The sequence below is a fragment of the Amphibalanus amphitrite genome, unplaced genomic scaffold (assembly GCF_019059575.1).
Source record: "Amphibalanus amphitrite isolate SeventyFive unplaced genomic scaffold, NRLGWU_Aamphi_draft 000595F_arrow, whole genome shotgun sequence".
NCBI lineage: Eukaryota > Metazoa > Arthropoda > Thecostraca > Balanomorpha > Balanidae > Amphibalanus > Amphibalanus amphitrite.
The window spans coordinates 244449-260383 of NW_024882089.1; the positions used below are offsets into that span (position 1 = coordinate 244449).

The window sequence follows — 15935 nt, forward strand, 5'->3', positions numbered from 1 at the left end:
ACGAGAAAGACCCGCTGAGGATGGCGCCGGCGGAGAGGCGAATCATTGGTATTTGATTGGTAATGGAGCATAAGCGGACATAAAAAAAAGATATTTTGTTCGAATCGATGAATGGGTGGCTTTGGGCTTACGCTAAGACACTATACGAATCCACTTTGCTGGCTCCCAGTTCATAGGACCTGGCTTTACGGAACATTGTATGCATGTATGCATGCATGTATTACCATCATGGACAATCCACACGGGGCGTGGCGTGGCGTTGTTTATGTAATGATAGGTAGAATTGTTCAAACGAAATATTTTGAGTGCATATTCGATGCAACACCGATATGCTGTTTGCGTTATCCGTCCCTTCGGGCTGGCTGGCGCGAGTGTCATATCTTTTTACCATGTGTATTGCAAGTGTGGCGCCGTTTTGCACCAAGTTGTATCGTCGAAAAAAAGTTATCGTCGCCCGAATGTCAACAAAAAGAGGATCTACCATGGTTTCCTTCCTGGCTCAATCAAATCCGACATCTTAAGATGAACGTATTAACGGATTGACCTGCAGAAACTATGAGATGCATAACATAGGCACTACCGTCAGAACATTCTAAGTCTATTTTTTCACAACGTGATATACCCTGACCGAACACAGTCAAGAGCATGGCACTTCTAAAACAAACACTACGCCTCGATAGTGCTTCTATCCTCGTTTAGATCGTTATCGGATTTTGCGAACGGTTGTATTTCCGATTTCCAGAAGAGTAAGATGATGACGTCCATGGCGATACTCATGACAACTGCGATCAAAAAGAAGTACCGCCATTCTTGCAACGTTTTCTGAAAGTAAAGGGGCGATTAATGCCGAAATTTTCATGATAGAGCAGCAAAATATTTATATCAAAGCCAATTACCGATCAGTACAACTACGAGGCATGCGGACGATAAAACGCTACTTGTAATGCAACAACATTTAATGTTTTAACATTACACGGTAACGTTTTACCATTAAAGCGGCCTTATCTCAAGAGAGGACAAAATCATGGCGCACGATTATGAAAAGAGTTGGAAAACCACACCCATTGGCATTGTGCATTGGGCAATGCCTAACAGACTGGGCTAAGAAGTTATGCATGCTTTCTCTCCGCAGTTTGACTCACGTTAGGTGTCATCGCAGCAGCCACGGTGGGCGCCAGGACCCCGGTGAGGTTTCCAATGGACCCCGAGAGGCCCCAGATGACCCCAGCGAACTGAGGGGCGATGTCGGGGCCCGCGGACAGGGGACCTGAAACAGATGACTTATAAAGTCTATGTAGAATTTAGAAGCTCGAACGACGTGCTTGACGGTGCTCTGGATAAGTTGAACCAGATAATCAGAGAAATGTCGAAGCACTTATTTGGACAAGCCTAAATGCAAAAAAAAAAAACACATAACAAATGGTGCGAGGTTTTAACTGGCTTTACAAAAAAAATCCTTTCCGTTGAATCGTCGTGTTCCAGTTAACAATCAAACAAACCATTAAAGGGACCCTCCCACCTTCAAAAAAAATAATGAATTGGCACGAAAGTGATGTCGCTCGGTTCAGAAAGAGCGAAAACGAATATCTACCAAATTTCATCGAAAAATATTCACCGGTTTTCAAGATATTAGACTTTTACTTTTGTTTACTTTTTGGATCTCCGCTGTTCCTAGCGGCTTTATTTGAAAGTGCGGCATTTGTTGCGCGCAAAGCAGCATATACCACCGCGTGCTACCAAACGTTTTAGTAAAAGATTTAAAAATCGTTAGATCTCCGCTGACGTCACAAATTCTAAGGGGGCATACCAATGCACTAGCCCCTTAGAATCCGAAAACTGCAAGTTTGAAATTCCATATCTCCGAATTAAAGCATTTGTCGATGTTGTGAGTGCCCAAACCGGTATTTGCAGGCCATGGCCACCAATTTGGCTATCTCAACTCAAAACTAATGTTAAGGTGGGAGTGTCCCTTTAAGCCCTGCCCTTTATATCGCTGTTTTCGTTCTCACCTCCCGACACGCAGAGGACAGAGATGGTATTGCTGCAGACCAGTAGAACCATGGTCAGGTAGGGTCTCCCAGGCGGTATGAGCAAGATGGCGCCCAATAGCACGGCTGGCACAACCATCGCTGCAAACAGACCACGAACATGTAAAATGCAGAGTAGTCATTTCATCTGACTTTCTCTCTTTTCATGCAGTCTATCCCTTGTTCTCCTGCTTTTTAACCTACTTGGTAAAATTGTTTTTGAATGAATTAAAATTGTTTTTGAATGAATTTGAAACGAATTAAGAACTGCTTGGTAAAATTACCAAAACAAAATCATAGTCCACCAAAATGGTTGAAGGCTCTGTTTGACACAAATCTACTCACATATTGTCGCCATTGTTTTGCGGGCGTTCGTGCGAGTGAAGTGCCACTTGGTGAGCAGCTGTTGGAATATTTTCCCTCCAGCCAGTACGCCGAGCGTCATGGACATCACGGGAAGACCCGAGAGAATTCCATTCTGTAAACGGGTGGTAAAACAGACGCAATTAATTTCCCTTTCGTTTCATAGATGTGTCCTAAAACCATCAAATAACATTTCATACTAATTCACGGATGACAAATACTACACAACGAATCGCTTATTCAAGGGTGCGAAGCGGGAGCCAGAGCCACTGTGCATTGCGCAGCTTCTACACAGCTGTCCGAAGTTAGAGAAGTGCTGGGACATTTTTAGAGTTACCCGGTACAGTCTATGTAAGCTTACGGCTCCGTATCTCTGACTGCAACATAAGCGTTCTTTGCACTATGAAACATTCAGAACGTTTCATCAGTTATGAAAGTTTGCCAGGACAATGTTAAACTCGCATGCAATTTCTGCACAGAAATGACGTAACAATCAGCTGACCTCTGTCAGTCGGACGCCCATGGTCTCCTTCAGGAAGGTCGGCAGTGTAATGTTGAGGGCGAAGTAGAACCAGCTGTGACTGAAGAAGGTGAAGACGATGATCCACACCTGCACGTTTGTCAGGATCGCCCAGAGAGGCGTGGCCGGTCGCTGGACCTGCCGTAAGACAATAAGGAGGTTACGTGCGAGTGCCCGAAGCGTTGGAAAAAATCAATTTTGCTTACCTTTTGCTTTAAAATTTCACTCGTTTGCGCTTTTCGGCTCACCTACACTAATTATTCGTTACTCCGAGCCCTCGAATAGCGTTGGGTTAAACCGCGCAATGAATTTTCTCCACGTAACAAAAAGTAAGTTCATGCGCCTTTCTAAAGAGAGCTCAACAAAGATGTATACTTGAAGCGTATCAACAAGCTTTGCAGTTACTATTTCTTAAATGCTATTTTTATCTCATGTCCCTGACAATGCTCACGCTTTTATCCGAAAAAGACTTGGTTGACTCGATTCTGCACAGCCGTTTGCACGCCAGGTAGCGCTTCTCGTCCTCCGAACAGATGGAGCTGTCATCGGGGGAGCTGGTCAGGACGAACGAGGCAATCGCCACCCACAACAGTGGTAGGGCACCTGAGAAAAGCGCAGACGAGAATAATTGGAGGGTCAGTCATTATTCCAGAGCCAGTTCAGATTTAGTTCAATGTTTGTTTGTTTAACCCAAGATTCGTCATGAAACTCTTCTTAACCCGGCAGTTGCTGGGGTATTTCGCCACCCACCGTTTGCTGGGGGCGGGGGGGGGGGCGTTAAACGCCCCCAGCCGATAACTCGAGAACCAATAGGCGCAGCGAAACGCACGAGGCGGCAAACGAAAGAACGCGACGAGACGCTTCAGATGAGTACTTTAAAGTTGAATTTTGAGGTCACAGGTCGGGTCAAGGTCAGGTCAAACACCTGAAATCGGGCTTTCAGTAGCATGGACTTCAGAACCTCGCAATGGGCGCCTCTCGTCATAAACTCTGTCAAAACGGTGCACAATCCATCATATAAGGCCTACAAGAGTGTCAGCTCCATGTAGGGGTCAGTCAAGCATAGGTCAGGGTCAAGGTCAGGTCAACCGGGTAGGCACATATCCCCCAAAATCAAAACTGATATTCGCAGCCTGTGACACATGTTTTATGGGTAATTTGGGGCGTAGAACACGATGGTGACATTCATTTTATCATATGTGTACGCGTTTGGCTCAAAAAGTTAAATTTAAGAAATGCATGTATCATGGTCGTGAGGTAGTCACGAGAAATTGCCAAGATTCAGTTCAAGATTTTGGAAAATGCGGAGCGATAATCAATAATCGAAGATAACCATTTAATTGTTCATGGTATTGGCAGTTTAATGGCGTTTACGGCATGTCTGTATGTCTTTTCTGTGATTTTATATGATTTTTTGAACATATGCCGTTTTTGGTCGAAAACTCAGAAATCATGACGTCACTAAAACCTCGATATCTCAAAAATTTTCCGACCGATTTTTTTGAAACTTTGTCACAATAAACTTCAATCAATTCCCTACAGGTACCCAAAATTTGGCGCGCCTGCGGCGCGCCGTTTTTATGCTATGGCCCGGCGAAAAAAGTGGGGGTGTTTAACGCCCCCCCCCAGCAACTCGCGGGTTAATGAAAATACAAATATTATATCACTGAAGCATTACCCATTTGATTGATTGATGGATAAACGAATAGCTAACGGAATTCGTTTAGCGGAATAATTGATCAGCTAAAATACTATTGCTAATTCATAACGGTTTTATTGCCTTGATCAATGTTGAATTCTAAGCTACCGATGCTACGAAGTGTCCCCGTGTTGTCATATACCTGTGACGTAACTATACCTGTGACGTCATACCTGTGACGTAGAAGACGAGCGGCCAGCCTCCCGCCTGGCAGATGGAGCTGGATATGGGGTAGGCGGCGCCGGCAAACAGGTACTGGATCGAGAAACAGACCGCGAACGCCGTGGCGTATTCTACTGGCACGCTCCAGTTTCGGATGAACACCGTGGCGGCCGGGAGAACCACCGACTGTAGGGACAGAGGTCACATGGCTAGGGGTCAAATTAAGGTCAGATAAAGGTCATACAGAGGTTACACAGGGAGGTCAGACAGGTCAAACAAAGATCTTGCTGTGGTCATGCAAAAATCGCACAGGTCGTAAAAAATCACACAAATGCCATGCATTGATCAGATACAGATCATGCTGAAGTATCCGAAAGAAATCAATTAGAAGGGTCAGAGATATCACAGAGCTCATAGAGGTGGTAAATATTCTACACCTTGTCAACGTAATTGCGAACTGACGGACTAACAGAAAAAACACAAGAAAGGCAATCAATTATCGGCACTTACGCAACAGAGACCCATGAAGGCCCTCAGTGCCAGCAGGAGGTAGTCGTTAGTGCGCGCGACGACAGGAAAGGCCAGGGTGCACAGGCCCTGGGAGGCGATACCGGCCAAAATCAACGTCACGACCGGGAGCCTGTGCAGGAGACAAATAAAAGTTAAAATACGGTCAGAATATTATGTCCTGGCGGTGACTGCAGTCAGATTATCACACCATTCTCACCCAATCTGATGGGATGTTTGATTTGTCTGTTTTTTTTTTTTTAGCAGAAGATGATCAAATAGGGACGGGTACACAGTGAATTATTTGGTATTGCCTGTAAGTCAAACAAATAATTCTTAGCAACAAAATTTATCACAGACAAGAACCTTGGACAAGGGCATTTGTTTTTAGCCCATTATCTCGCGTTGAACGGTCACGTTTTGATACACTTAGAACACCGAATGTCATTTATCTACATAATGTTTGCGGAAACGTGACGTTAAATACATTTCTAGCACACACCTACGCCATTTCAGTGACGCAGTAGCGCCCAGAGTCAGACAACAACAGCTGAAGGTATGGATCGTCAGGAACGATCCAGAAACATCGGCCAGCTCCAGCTGTCGACCTGTGTCCGCATTGATTTGAGGTGACCTTATCTGTGGGGCTCCTTGCGCCTTGAGTATTGGTGACTGGTGATCTCACCTTTGGGACGTCTTTATCAACATCAGTACCAAATTCGTGGCCTCTCGTGCCAGTATTGATAGACCGGTGACCTCACCTCTCGCCTCACTTGCTGATGACCTGAAGTTTGGTCTTTTGGACTCTTCCCGCCTAGGCATGTTATATGTATGAACAGATACGTCAAAGCATACTTCATACAAAACATGTAAGCTTTTTCGAAAATTTCCTCTGGAAGTCTCGCTATCCTTTCATTGCAACTTAATTTCAAATACATTTGCCTCAAAACTGCACTAATTGCAAGTAAATCACGTTTCATCGAAATTATTTTCATCATCGTCACCATGAATAACTCTGGCGCTGGAGCAAGGAGCCTGACCAGCAACAAGCTTCGCTTAGCTGGAAAGGCTTTTCTGCCCTCAGCATTGACCGGCCGAATTTTTGACCAGAGCGAATCCCCACGTATGTTTGCATGACGTGTGAATGAGCGATTGTTTTTTCTACTCTAGATGAATGCATGCCCTTCTGAGTGAAAGTTGCTTTCGGTATCGTAGTAGAGAACAGTCATCTGTCTGGTTTCAGCAGTGGCTACTTTCGCATTCTGTTCTTGTCTCCGCCTAAACCCGCTACCCCTTCCCTCATTTGCTTTTATGAGTTTTGTTTCCTTTCTTAGCAGGGAGTGCCGCGACTTATCAGTTTATTTTATCTGGTGTTAACGTAAGGTTCTGCTAGTCGCTGGGTTTGAGGGCGGGGGCACTCCTGGTCACCTGATCATGGGTGGCGGAGTAGTTCAAAAAAAAAAAAATGTATGTGACCGTTGCGCATGCCTTTGTGACATCTGATAATTCAGTATCGTTACATAACCAGTGACCTCTCATGACATTTCTGACGAGCTGAGCCCTCACCTGTCGGCCAGCCACCCAGCCGGTACCAGTGCCGCTGTGTAGCCGTAGAAATAGCTGGACAGCAGCAGGCCCTGGAACGTCTTGTCCCACTGGAACTCACCCTGCTGCAGAAACGGAAGGAGCAGCAGGTTATTTAGGTCTCTAAGGATCCATTGCAACCATATATGAGTCCACTTAACTCGCACATTTAACCCTATTAGTGGCAGGCTCCTGGCTACAGCCAAGCTGAAATTTTGTCGTTTGCATTTAAGATCGCGTGAAGGGATTTGTGAGCAATTAAAACTTTTTATACGATGTGTAAAAAAAACTTCATGAGCTGATTTTCTGATATTCCCAAATGGTCCAAAACGCCTTTAATCACGTCTGTATAAAATATAAAACACCTGAAAAGTTCACTAACCTGTACTGCACTCTGCACTCCATTGTCTAATTCTCCTTCTTCCCACACGGTGGCGCCAGTAGTGCCGTTCGACACGTTATTCTCTGATGACGTCACCAAACTCTCGGGCGAGACTGGCTCGGCATCAGTGCCGTCCACCATGCAGACGACAGCAATGCTGACGTTGAACCGGGTGATGAGCATGATACCGGCGCCGAACCCGACCAGAAGCACCAGAGAAAAACGCACCGAGGGCAGCAGTGGGTCTGGGGGAAATGGACAATCACGCGCCTTAAAACAAAAGCATTGGCAAGTCCGTCCGAAAAAAATTGACGCCCGAAAAATATATTAGTATCAAAGTTTTGCCTGAAGTTAAATGATTAAAAGATAAGTTACAGCATATCAACCAGTATTAAATTGCATGTTGTTTAAAATACTATTTTACATTGAAATGATGTTAAATCACATAACGCAGTGCTATACATATAATATGTTAACTCACAATCTATTGCTCCTGCTTCTTCTGCTTTTTCTTGAGCAGCATTTGCCATTGTGCTGCTCGCTTATATTTTGGCTGCTCTGTAAATACGAAGAAGTTTGTGTCTTAATGCTGAAAATTGTGACACGCTCTGTAATGGTCAGATGCCACACATGCACTGCATATTTGAGACACCAACAGTTATGATCATAATAGGCTCAACATCTGAGGTATCGTTAGATTTTGTTTACTCGTGCAAGCCCTTTTTGCCGCTAAGTTCCCGACAGTCCGTCGACGTTGCACCGGTGTTAGGAATATGACACCGTTGGCGGATAACGTCACTGTCGTGCTTACATAATGGACTCCAATGGGGCACCCCGTCACCGCGTGCACCAAGTTGCAATTGTCGCTTTCTTTCTCACACAACAACCAGCAGCTACTTTTGCCCGGTCGGCTTCAACTGTTTTTTTTTTCTGTTGGGTTGAGTGTGGATCCGAATGCGCACACAGCCGCCATCCAAGGTCTCTTTGGATACATGTAAAAATTGCATTTCGCAAAAGTGCATAAATCCTGTTAAGTGATTCCTGTGATTGAATACAGCTATCATACAAAATATATTTTCTGGTTCTTATATTAAGTAAAATACGATACACTTATACATACTTGTGGTCGTGGCGAATACTAAATACGAAACTTCTCAACAGAAATATAACCAACTCACCGCTGAAAAGTCTGGTCTTGAAATAAAGATCCGACGCTGCTAACACCCAAAGAACCACTACCTCGACCCCATCCAGCCGCCTATTTGTTATATACCTGGTGTTTTTCTGACAACAACTTCAGCTAACTATTGACCGTCACACCCCCTCATAGGTGCTGTCAAGAATAATGCCCTGTTGACAAACCCCCTGGCCTCAGATACATGGAGCGATGAATTGAAACGTGATATTACGTTAAGCGACAATAAAAAGGTAATGGAGCGAGCGACCCGATGCTCTAAATCAGTGTCAGTAAAAGACGGCTCATTACTCGTAATTTGTCGCGGGTCGCTAAGTGCTACCGGTTTCATTGCGCCCTGTTGACAGGAGACTCATATAGGGTGTGTCGCTATTTGTTCAAGTCCTTTTGGGACCTTTTTGCGTTCTTTCATATCTCATATAAATCGGCATCTGGGCCATGCAGCGAGAATCTGCAAGCGGAGGCCGACCCGAAAGAATGATTTAAATAGATATAAAATCAAAAAAGCTTAAACCAGAAGTAAAAAAAGGTTGCGCTACTGACCGTTTTCTACGTTGTATAACAATTGCTTTGTCTTTGAGAGATTGCATGGAAACCATCTTAGATGGGTAGAGGAATTATGCTGTCCTCCATGCGACCCATGTTGGACTTGAAGTCTGACGTCGTTGTAATGAAACCACTCCTTTTTCTTCATATGCTGGTTTGATATATGCTATTATGAAACAGTCCTTAGCTGCTCTGAGATGAGTTCTTCACTCTCATGGACAGAAAGCGGTGCGGCTGATCGCCTTATTCTTCCTGCCGTAATGCGTTGGTTATGTGTAAGGAATTAGTTTTGATGTGCCAACGAAGCAGTAAATTTCTGGCGATTTAGCAATCTGTTTCACTCCTTAGAAGTCAAACGCTATAACCGTAATCACGCAACGTAATGTGTAACGTAAGCCACTCACGTGTACGTAAGGTATGCAGTGCACAGGGCTGGTAAAGTGTTGTGTCCTATTGACGTCGTCGGGGACACAGTACCAGTAAAAGTTCAAGTACCCGGGGTCAAAATTACCACATTTAGTAAACTTTTACAGTAATAAATAACTTTCAAATAAAGCAGAAACTAAACGCAAGTAAAAGATATCATTGAATCCACAACGTATATCCCCTTTAACAAGGACATAAAAAGCCCCTATACCTAATACATACCTACAACATGGTTATGAACAATTAGTAGCCACAACTCACTTCCGTTAACAGTAAAACTACCGTCGACAGTTGCTAACGAAAACTAGATCAAACTAGATGATCAAACACATACTAACAGACGCTTAGACACCGACCCCGCTGTCGGCTGTGCTATTTCAAGCGGGGTTGATTGACGACCAGTTGTAGCCAGCTATACGACTAGACAAACGACTAGATTCGGAACCGGGGTCGGACCGGTTGGACATGGTAAATTCATGCGGGGTCGATAGTTTCTAGCCGTCGTCGTTGTGAGCTACCGATACAATAGCGACACCTATTGCATCTGTTCGACGATCGTAGCGCCCCCTACCCTTTCCGGGTTCTTCGTCTGTTACGCTACCCGCTGACCGAGTGATGCCGTGACATTTATTAACAAACTGGAAATTTCGAAGCGCGAGTCTGATAAGCAATTTAGTACATATGACTGCTCGTAAAAAATAATATAGAAATGAAACCTAAGGAAACGCGCATCGTAGTTGCATGCAGCCTGCACATACATGAATCGTAAAAAGGTCGGGGTCATTTTTCGCTCTCATTTTTTGGTCGGGGACGCAATTTGCTTTTTTACCAGCCCTGGCAGTGCATTTCCTGGCGTAATTCTACAATCTATGTATATACATACATGTTCAAGTCCTTTTTATATATTTGCAATCACGACCGACCCGTGAACATTACTTAACCCGCGCATGACTGGGGTGGGGGGGGGGGGGGGCTCTACAGAGCCCCCTCCCGTTTTTCTGTAATATCTTCTAAACCACTAAACTTATCAACACGAAACTTGCAGTACCTTTAGCTGCATTAATGTGACACTTTGTGTCAAAATTACAATTTCGTAGCTACCATAGTTAGGCCTGAAATGACGTCAGAGTGACGTCATGTCGGCCGATTTTGATGCAAAACATTGAGCTACGGAAATCGCTCTCAGTTTTTAAGCTAGATCTAATTTCTTTGCAAGAGAGGACTAAGAATATACCGGGCTATCAATCTGCTATCTCGGATTTTGAAAATTTTGAAATGAAGTTTGAAAGTTATATATATCCAATTTCAAAACTCTATTTGTTATCTTTTTTGAAAAAGTTTTTGACTTTTCGAAAAAAGCGGAATAGATGTGATAGAACACATGCCCGTGATCTACCACAGGGAAGATATTAGACTAAAAGGAAATATCGTCCCTGTGCAAAATTGATAATGTTTCCAAAATGGGGGAACAAAACTATTTTTTTGTAACTAAAGAGCAAAATGACCAGATATCTTTTACAAAGGCTTCAGTATTATCGATGTTTACATATCATTTGACGTTTTGCTGTTTATATGAAAGTTTTCATATCCTCGGATATCGGGGTCTGTCACACACCTCTTTGAGGTTACTGCTGCTCCTGAAGCTGCTCCTCCAGCTGCTCCAGCTCCTTCTGCAGCTCCTCCGCCAGCTGCTGGCGTCTCCTGCTGCACTCCTCCATCAGTCGATCCACCTCCAGCTCCGACTGGACGCTCGGAAATTTCCTCTTCAGCTCTTGTGACTCTCTCTGATGTTTCTGCTCTAGCTCTTGCCACTTCTTCTGCAGTGTCTGCTGGAGATTTTCCCACTCCTGCTGGTGGAAGGGATCAAGACTTTTCCAATCTTTTTGGTGCTTCTTTTTCTGCCTTCGAAGCGTGGATGGTGCTAACTCATCGACCTGCAAGTGCATGCATCTGATAGCCTCCCTGTGCTGCTCATGAAGCTCAATGCGCTCCTCATAGTGACGTTCGTCCAGTTTCTGCCACTCCTTACCGTTTTCCCGCTCCAGATCCAGACGCTCCTCTTCATGCTTTTTGTCCATCCTCACTCATTCTTTGTGACCTGTGTGCTCCAGCTCCTGCCATAGCTGCTGATGTTGTAGTTCCAGCTCCTGCCACCGCTGCTGATGTTGCTGTTCAATCAGCTGCCACCTCTGCCGGTCTGGGCAAGGAAGACCCTCTGATGTCTGCTCCTCCTCATCGCAGTGCTGCTCCTCGTCTTCGGCCTCTCCGTCGCGGTCACCCTGAAGCGAGTCTAGAACACAGCAGGTCAGACAGAAGTTACCGGACGTAGGGTGGACGGTCGGCAGTCGACCAAGTCCAAGAGAAGCTTAGATCACAATTCACGCTGCACCATTGAAAGATATTTAGACATGGCACGTGATTTTCATCAATGCTTTCAACATCAAATTTCATCAAGTTTCAACATCAAATTACCTTTTACAAAGTACTTATTAAAACTTATTGTACTTATTGAAATGTACTTATTATGTACTTATTATGTACACTACTTATGTACTTATTAATGTACTTATGTACTTATGTACTTATAAAACAGTTTCTATGCATCAACGATTCGTTACCCGCGCCCCTTTGGGCTATTGGCTGACCCTGCCACCCGCTGGGGGGCGTTACGGCCCCCGTAACTCAATAGCTCGGACGGTTACCGGCTGACTTTCAAACTTCAAACGGCGTTCGATAGACCAACCGTAGAACTTCCATTTGACTAAATTGTATAAATCTAGTTGCAACCGATGAGGTCAAAGGTTAGCTAAAGGTCACATTTTTTACCATTTACAGGCTTTCTAAGAAATGATTTCAACATCGAGTAAAGGGCATGTCATCGAAAATCATCGATTGAACAATGAACATTGCTTGTCTACTACTTTTTTGCGAAATGAGGTCACTGATGCAAGGTCAACAGTTTAAAATTATCAACAGTTTCGGCCTGCTCACTACTCGGGCTCTGCTCGCCGGCTTACAGGTCCGATCAGGCTCATTGTTGGTTAACACACTCGTTGATATATGCCTAAGATACTCTGAGGGTATCAAACTTGTACTTCGAATTTGTCAGGTCAAAGCTAGGTCATCCTAGGTCTTGGAAACTTAATGTCGTGCATCGGTCAAGTAACACATGTTTTATGATCTATTTCAGCCAGTTATTTCGAAAGTAGTGTCATTTGTGTCATTTGAGGTCATTTTCATCTGAATATAGCTGAGGTCAGATCACTTTCAGGTCACAAAAGGTCAAATCACGAAGTTGAACTCTTTCAACAAAAAGGTGTCTTTCAGATGCAGTTTGAGCTCAGGAACACGATGGTGCTTATCAGACCGTTAAATTCAGCTGATAGCGCAGATTAGTGGTTGGCGCGATCGCCTCGTAAGATGGAAGCCGCGGGTTCGCGGCCGCTCACATCCGTTTACTTTTGCCTGTGTTCCTAAGTACCATTCAGCCAGCTAGCTACTCGGTTGCTATTTAGCGAAACACCGCCGCGGCGCCGGCCGATGTATTACCTTGTGAGTCGGTCTCGTCCTCGTCCAGGCAGTACCGCTGCAGTTGCCACCGGTCCGGCCACCGGCTGACGGCAGCGTCATAAGCCGTGCGCAGCCGGTTACCGGACAGGAGCTGCTGCAGCCGGCGGCGCCAGAGGCCGGCCGTGGCGACCACCGTCGGACCGGTCTTCTTTCGTAGATCGACACGGAGCTTGTCCTGCAGGTTACGGCTGAGTTGGTGGTTCAGCTTATTGCGGCACTGCTGATAGGTGAGCAGTGGTCCAAAGTTCTCCGCCCAGTTCATTTTCGTCTTCAGGTCCTCCTTTCTCCACTCGCCCATCTTCCGCGGCACGTCCTCACTGAATGCCCGCAGCAGCAGCTCGGGCCGCAGCAGCAGCTCGGCCCGGCCTCGCGGCGTGTCCAGCTCGGCGGTCAGGCCGGCCGGCCGCTCCGCCGGCGGCCGCCGCAGCTGCCGACCCCACCAGGCGGCCACCGCGGTCGGGTCATCCAGCAGGCGCTCCAGGTCAGACTTGGTGAGGAGCCGGGTGAGCGGCGTCACGTCGACCGTGACGGTGTTACCGACCGGTGACGTCATCGGCGCGCCGCCCACCAGGTCCGCCGGGTCGACCACACTCCACGCCATGAGCAGGCAACACTGCTGGTGGTGCGTTCCCGATGTCATGTAGTGGTACCACTGGAGCAGGTGGGGGGCCGCGTGGGCCAGGCGGGGGATGGCGTGACTCCACCAGCTCTCCCAGCAGGGAGCCGTGGGGCGGCGCCTGATATCTTCCAACACAGCCTGCCGGAGCAGCGTCCGTCCCAGACGGAACCGCAGCTCGCGCTCTGAGAGCAGCTCCGCCCCGCCTTCCAGCAGGATGTCCAGGCGCCACCGCTTCTCACAGCAGGCCATCAGAAGGGGTGTCAGGTGGTTCCTCATCTGTCGGAGGGAGCTGATGATGGCCTGCCGTTGGTCCGCGGTCAGCTCCGCCGCCACGTTGATAGCTGGATAGAAAAAGCAGGGCAGCCACCCTTCGGCGATGCTCTGCTCCAGCCAGTTCAGGAGCCGGTGGACGCCGTCCGTGACGCCCGTCCACGATCCACCGGGCGTCTCCTGGGCCAGCCAGAGCATCGCTGTCTTGACAAAGTACGATTTCAAGTCGTCCGTGGCTACCCCGCTCTCCTTTAGCATGTTTTTCATGTCCTTTACGCTAATTATCGCAGCCCGCTGCCTGGGCGAGAGCTGCCAGACGGCTAGTAGCTCCGCCCGCGACAGCGAGATGCGGTATTCAACTAATTCTGTCTCGCTGCCCCCCCGGCCGGTGGGCACGAGGTGCACCCCGAACCGGGGGATCTCGTCCCGCGCCGCCGCCGACGGAAAGTTGGTCTTCCGTGAGGCGGCGTCGGGCCAGTTTGGCTCGGGCCACCACCCGCGCACAAACAGGCAGAAGACTATATCAAACCCACCGTGTTTATCACATGGCCTCTTGACGTTGACTGCCGGGCCGGTGGGTTTGATCTTACCAGAGTACTCGGCCCGGCAGTAGTATTCCACGAGCCGACGGACGGAGTCGGCTGGCAGAGCCTCCAGCGGCTCCTCGTGGCCGCACCGGTCCGTCCGCACCCAGTGCAGCGTTGCCGGTCGGCCGGGCCCACAGCTGCGGCTCAGACCGCGGCTCGATGTCGGCAGGCTCCGCGCCCGGCGTCGTCCAGCGGAAGGGGCCGTCGAACTCCAACATTATGTCGACGTCCGACGTGCCCTCCTCACCGATGATACCGTCATCTAGCCCCTCAGCCGTGCTCCCCGACCTGTTCCAGGAAACCAGCCGGAGCGGCCGACGGGGCTGGCAGTGACGACACCGGGCGGCGTCGGCGGCGGCCCTGTCCTCCACCAGCGCCGACAGCAGCGGGCTGACCAGAAGGCTTTTGACGGCGTCATCGACCTCCTGGGAGGATATTTGGCCCTGTCGTCCGGGGCTGTGGTTCCTCACCAGGTCTGCGGTCTCCAGCAGTGTGTCGGCGACAAGGTGGGTCGCCGCCCTGCACTTCTCCGCCAGGAGCCTTATCCGCGGAGCCATACCTCTTAGCACCTTCATCATGCTCTTCATCTGGTCTTTGGTAAGTACGTCAGAACAAGACATTGTTCCTATCGCGGTATCACTGTTCACAGACTTAACACTATCACAAACGGACTACTGGCCGGGGCCGGCCGGCGCCTCTCCTGATATACCGACCGGCGCCGGCGGCGGCCCCGATAAATAAATAAGAGCCGCCGGCCGCCGGCAGAGATAGACCCAGGGCACCGGCGGCCACCTCCGGCTGCCGGTGCACACAGCCGCTATCGGGGTTGAGAAGTTGCCAATATACTGTTTTCCGACATTTTTAAAACGTGTTTTTCTTTCTTTTGCGTGTCACCAATTGCTCAGAACACACTCAACGTCATTTAAAATATGATTTTATTGCATGGCTTGTATGTTATCTGGGTGCGCAATATTGTTGACTGTTGACCGCAATTTTCAGATTAGATTTCCTTCTGAAGGAATACATACTTTTGTTAGTGACACCATGGCAACAGGCAATTGTAAATCGCGCGTGTTTGAATCATTTTTCAATTTTCTTCTGAACGGCGACATATTTAACCCTCGCTCTGGCAGGGCATTTTTCATGACGCGGCCCGGCAGCGGGAGGGGGGGGGGTCGATGCGACCCCCCTGGCGTTTCGAAACTAAGCGTTGTAGCGCTTCGCAACAAAGACCAGTCGATTGCTCTCAACGAGTACTCGCGATTGGTGGTATATTGTTTTACCCTAGCTCAATATTTGACCCAGTTATCCCTCGCCGGACCTATTGGTTTTCTACATACGCGCCGGCCGAGGGGGGGGGGCGGTTACGACCCCCCCCCCCCCTCGCCGTTTCGCCCCTGGTGGAGCTAGCGCGTCGCGGAAAAAACGAGCGGGTGCGCCGTTACGAGACGCAGAGATTGGTACCCGATTTTAAGGTC

The 15935-nt window shown here is 47.8% G+C and overlaps 2 protein-coding genes across 4 annotated transcripts; both read right to left on the reverse strand.

The window, feature by feature from the left end:
- Nucleotides 1–379: 379 nt before the first annotated feature.
- On the reverse strand, nucleotides 380–10030 carry LOC122394496 (uncharacterized transporter slc-17.2-like). Of its 3 annotated transcripts, none has more exons than XM_043391396.1 (12): nucleotides 9750–10030; nucleotides 7726–7802; nucleotides 7245–7489; nucleotides 6845–6948; nucleotides 5282–5411; nucleotides 4783–4957; nucleotides 3362–3513; nucleotides 2893–3048; nucleotides 2373–2505; nucleotides 2010–2129; nucleotides 1143–1267; nucleotides 380–822 (listed from the first exon to the last, which is right to left on the reverse strand). In XM_043391396.1, exons 2-12 carry the CDS (start codon nucleotides 7772–7774, stop codon nucleotides 667–669), a joined length of 1545 nt encoding a protein of 514 aa, XP_043247331.1. In that variant the 5' UTR covers nucleotides 7775–7802; nucleotides 9750–10030; the 3' UTR covers nucleotides 380–666. The 3 variants fall into 3 exon arrangements, with proteins under 3 accessions (XP_043247331.1, XP_043247333.1, XP_043247332.1); XM_043391398.1 differs by lacking the exon at nucleotides 9750–10030 and adding an exon at nucleotides 8423–8488; XM_043391397.1 differs by lacking the exon at nucleotides 9750–10030 and adding an exon at nucleotides 8056–8107 and having other exon boundaries at nucleotides 398–822.
- A 1006-nt stretch (nucleotides 10031–11036) lies between these two features.
- Nucleotides 11037–11489, reverse strand: LOC122394507 (trichohyalin-like). Its single transcript, XM_043391417.1, has one exon. The coding sequence runs from the start codon at nucleotides 11487–11489 to the stop codon at nucleotides 11037–11039; it is 453 nt and encodes a 150-aa protein (XP_043247352.1).
- Nucleotides 11490–15935: the final 4446 nt, after the last annotated feature.

Bases quoted from the DNA above. Each gene is read 5' to 3' on its own strand.
- LOC122394496 (XM_043391396.1), bottom strand. From the start codon at position 7,774: ATGGCAAATGCTGCTCAAGAAAAAGCAGAAGAAGCAGGAGCAATAGAT. The intron at 6,949-7,244 runs GTTAGTGAACTT...CCGTTTCTGCAG, and splicing joins GAGTGCAGAGTGCAGTACAG to CAGGGTGAGTTCCAGTGGGA. The intron at 823-1,142 runs GTGAGTCAAACT...CTTTACTTTCAG, and splicing joins CTGCTGCGATGACACCTAAC to AAAACGTTGCAAGAATGGCG.
- LOC122394507 (XM_043391417.1), bottom strand. From the start codon at position 11,489: ATGGACAAAAAGCATGAAGAGGAGCGTCTGGATCTGGAGCGGGAAAAC.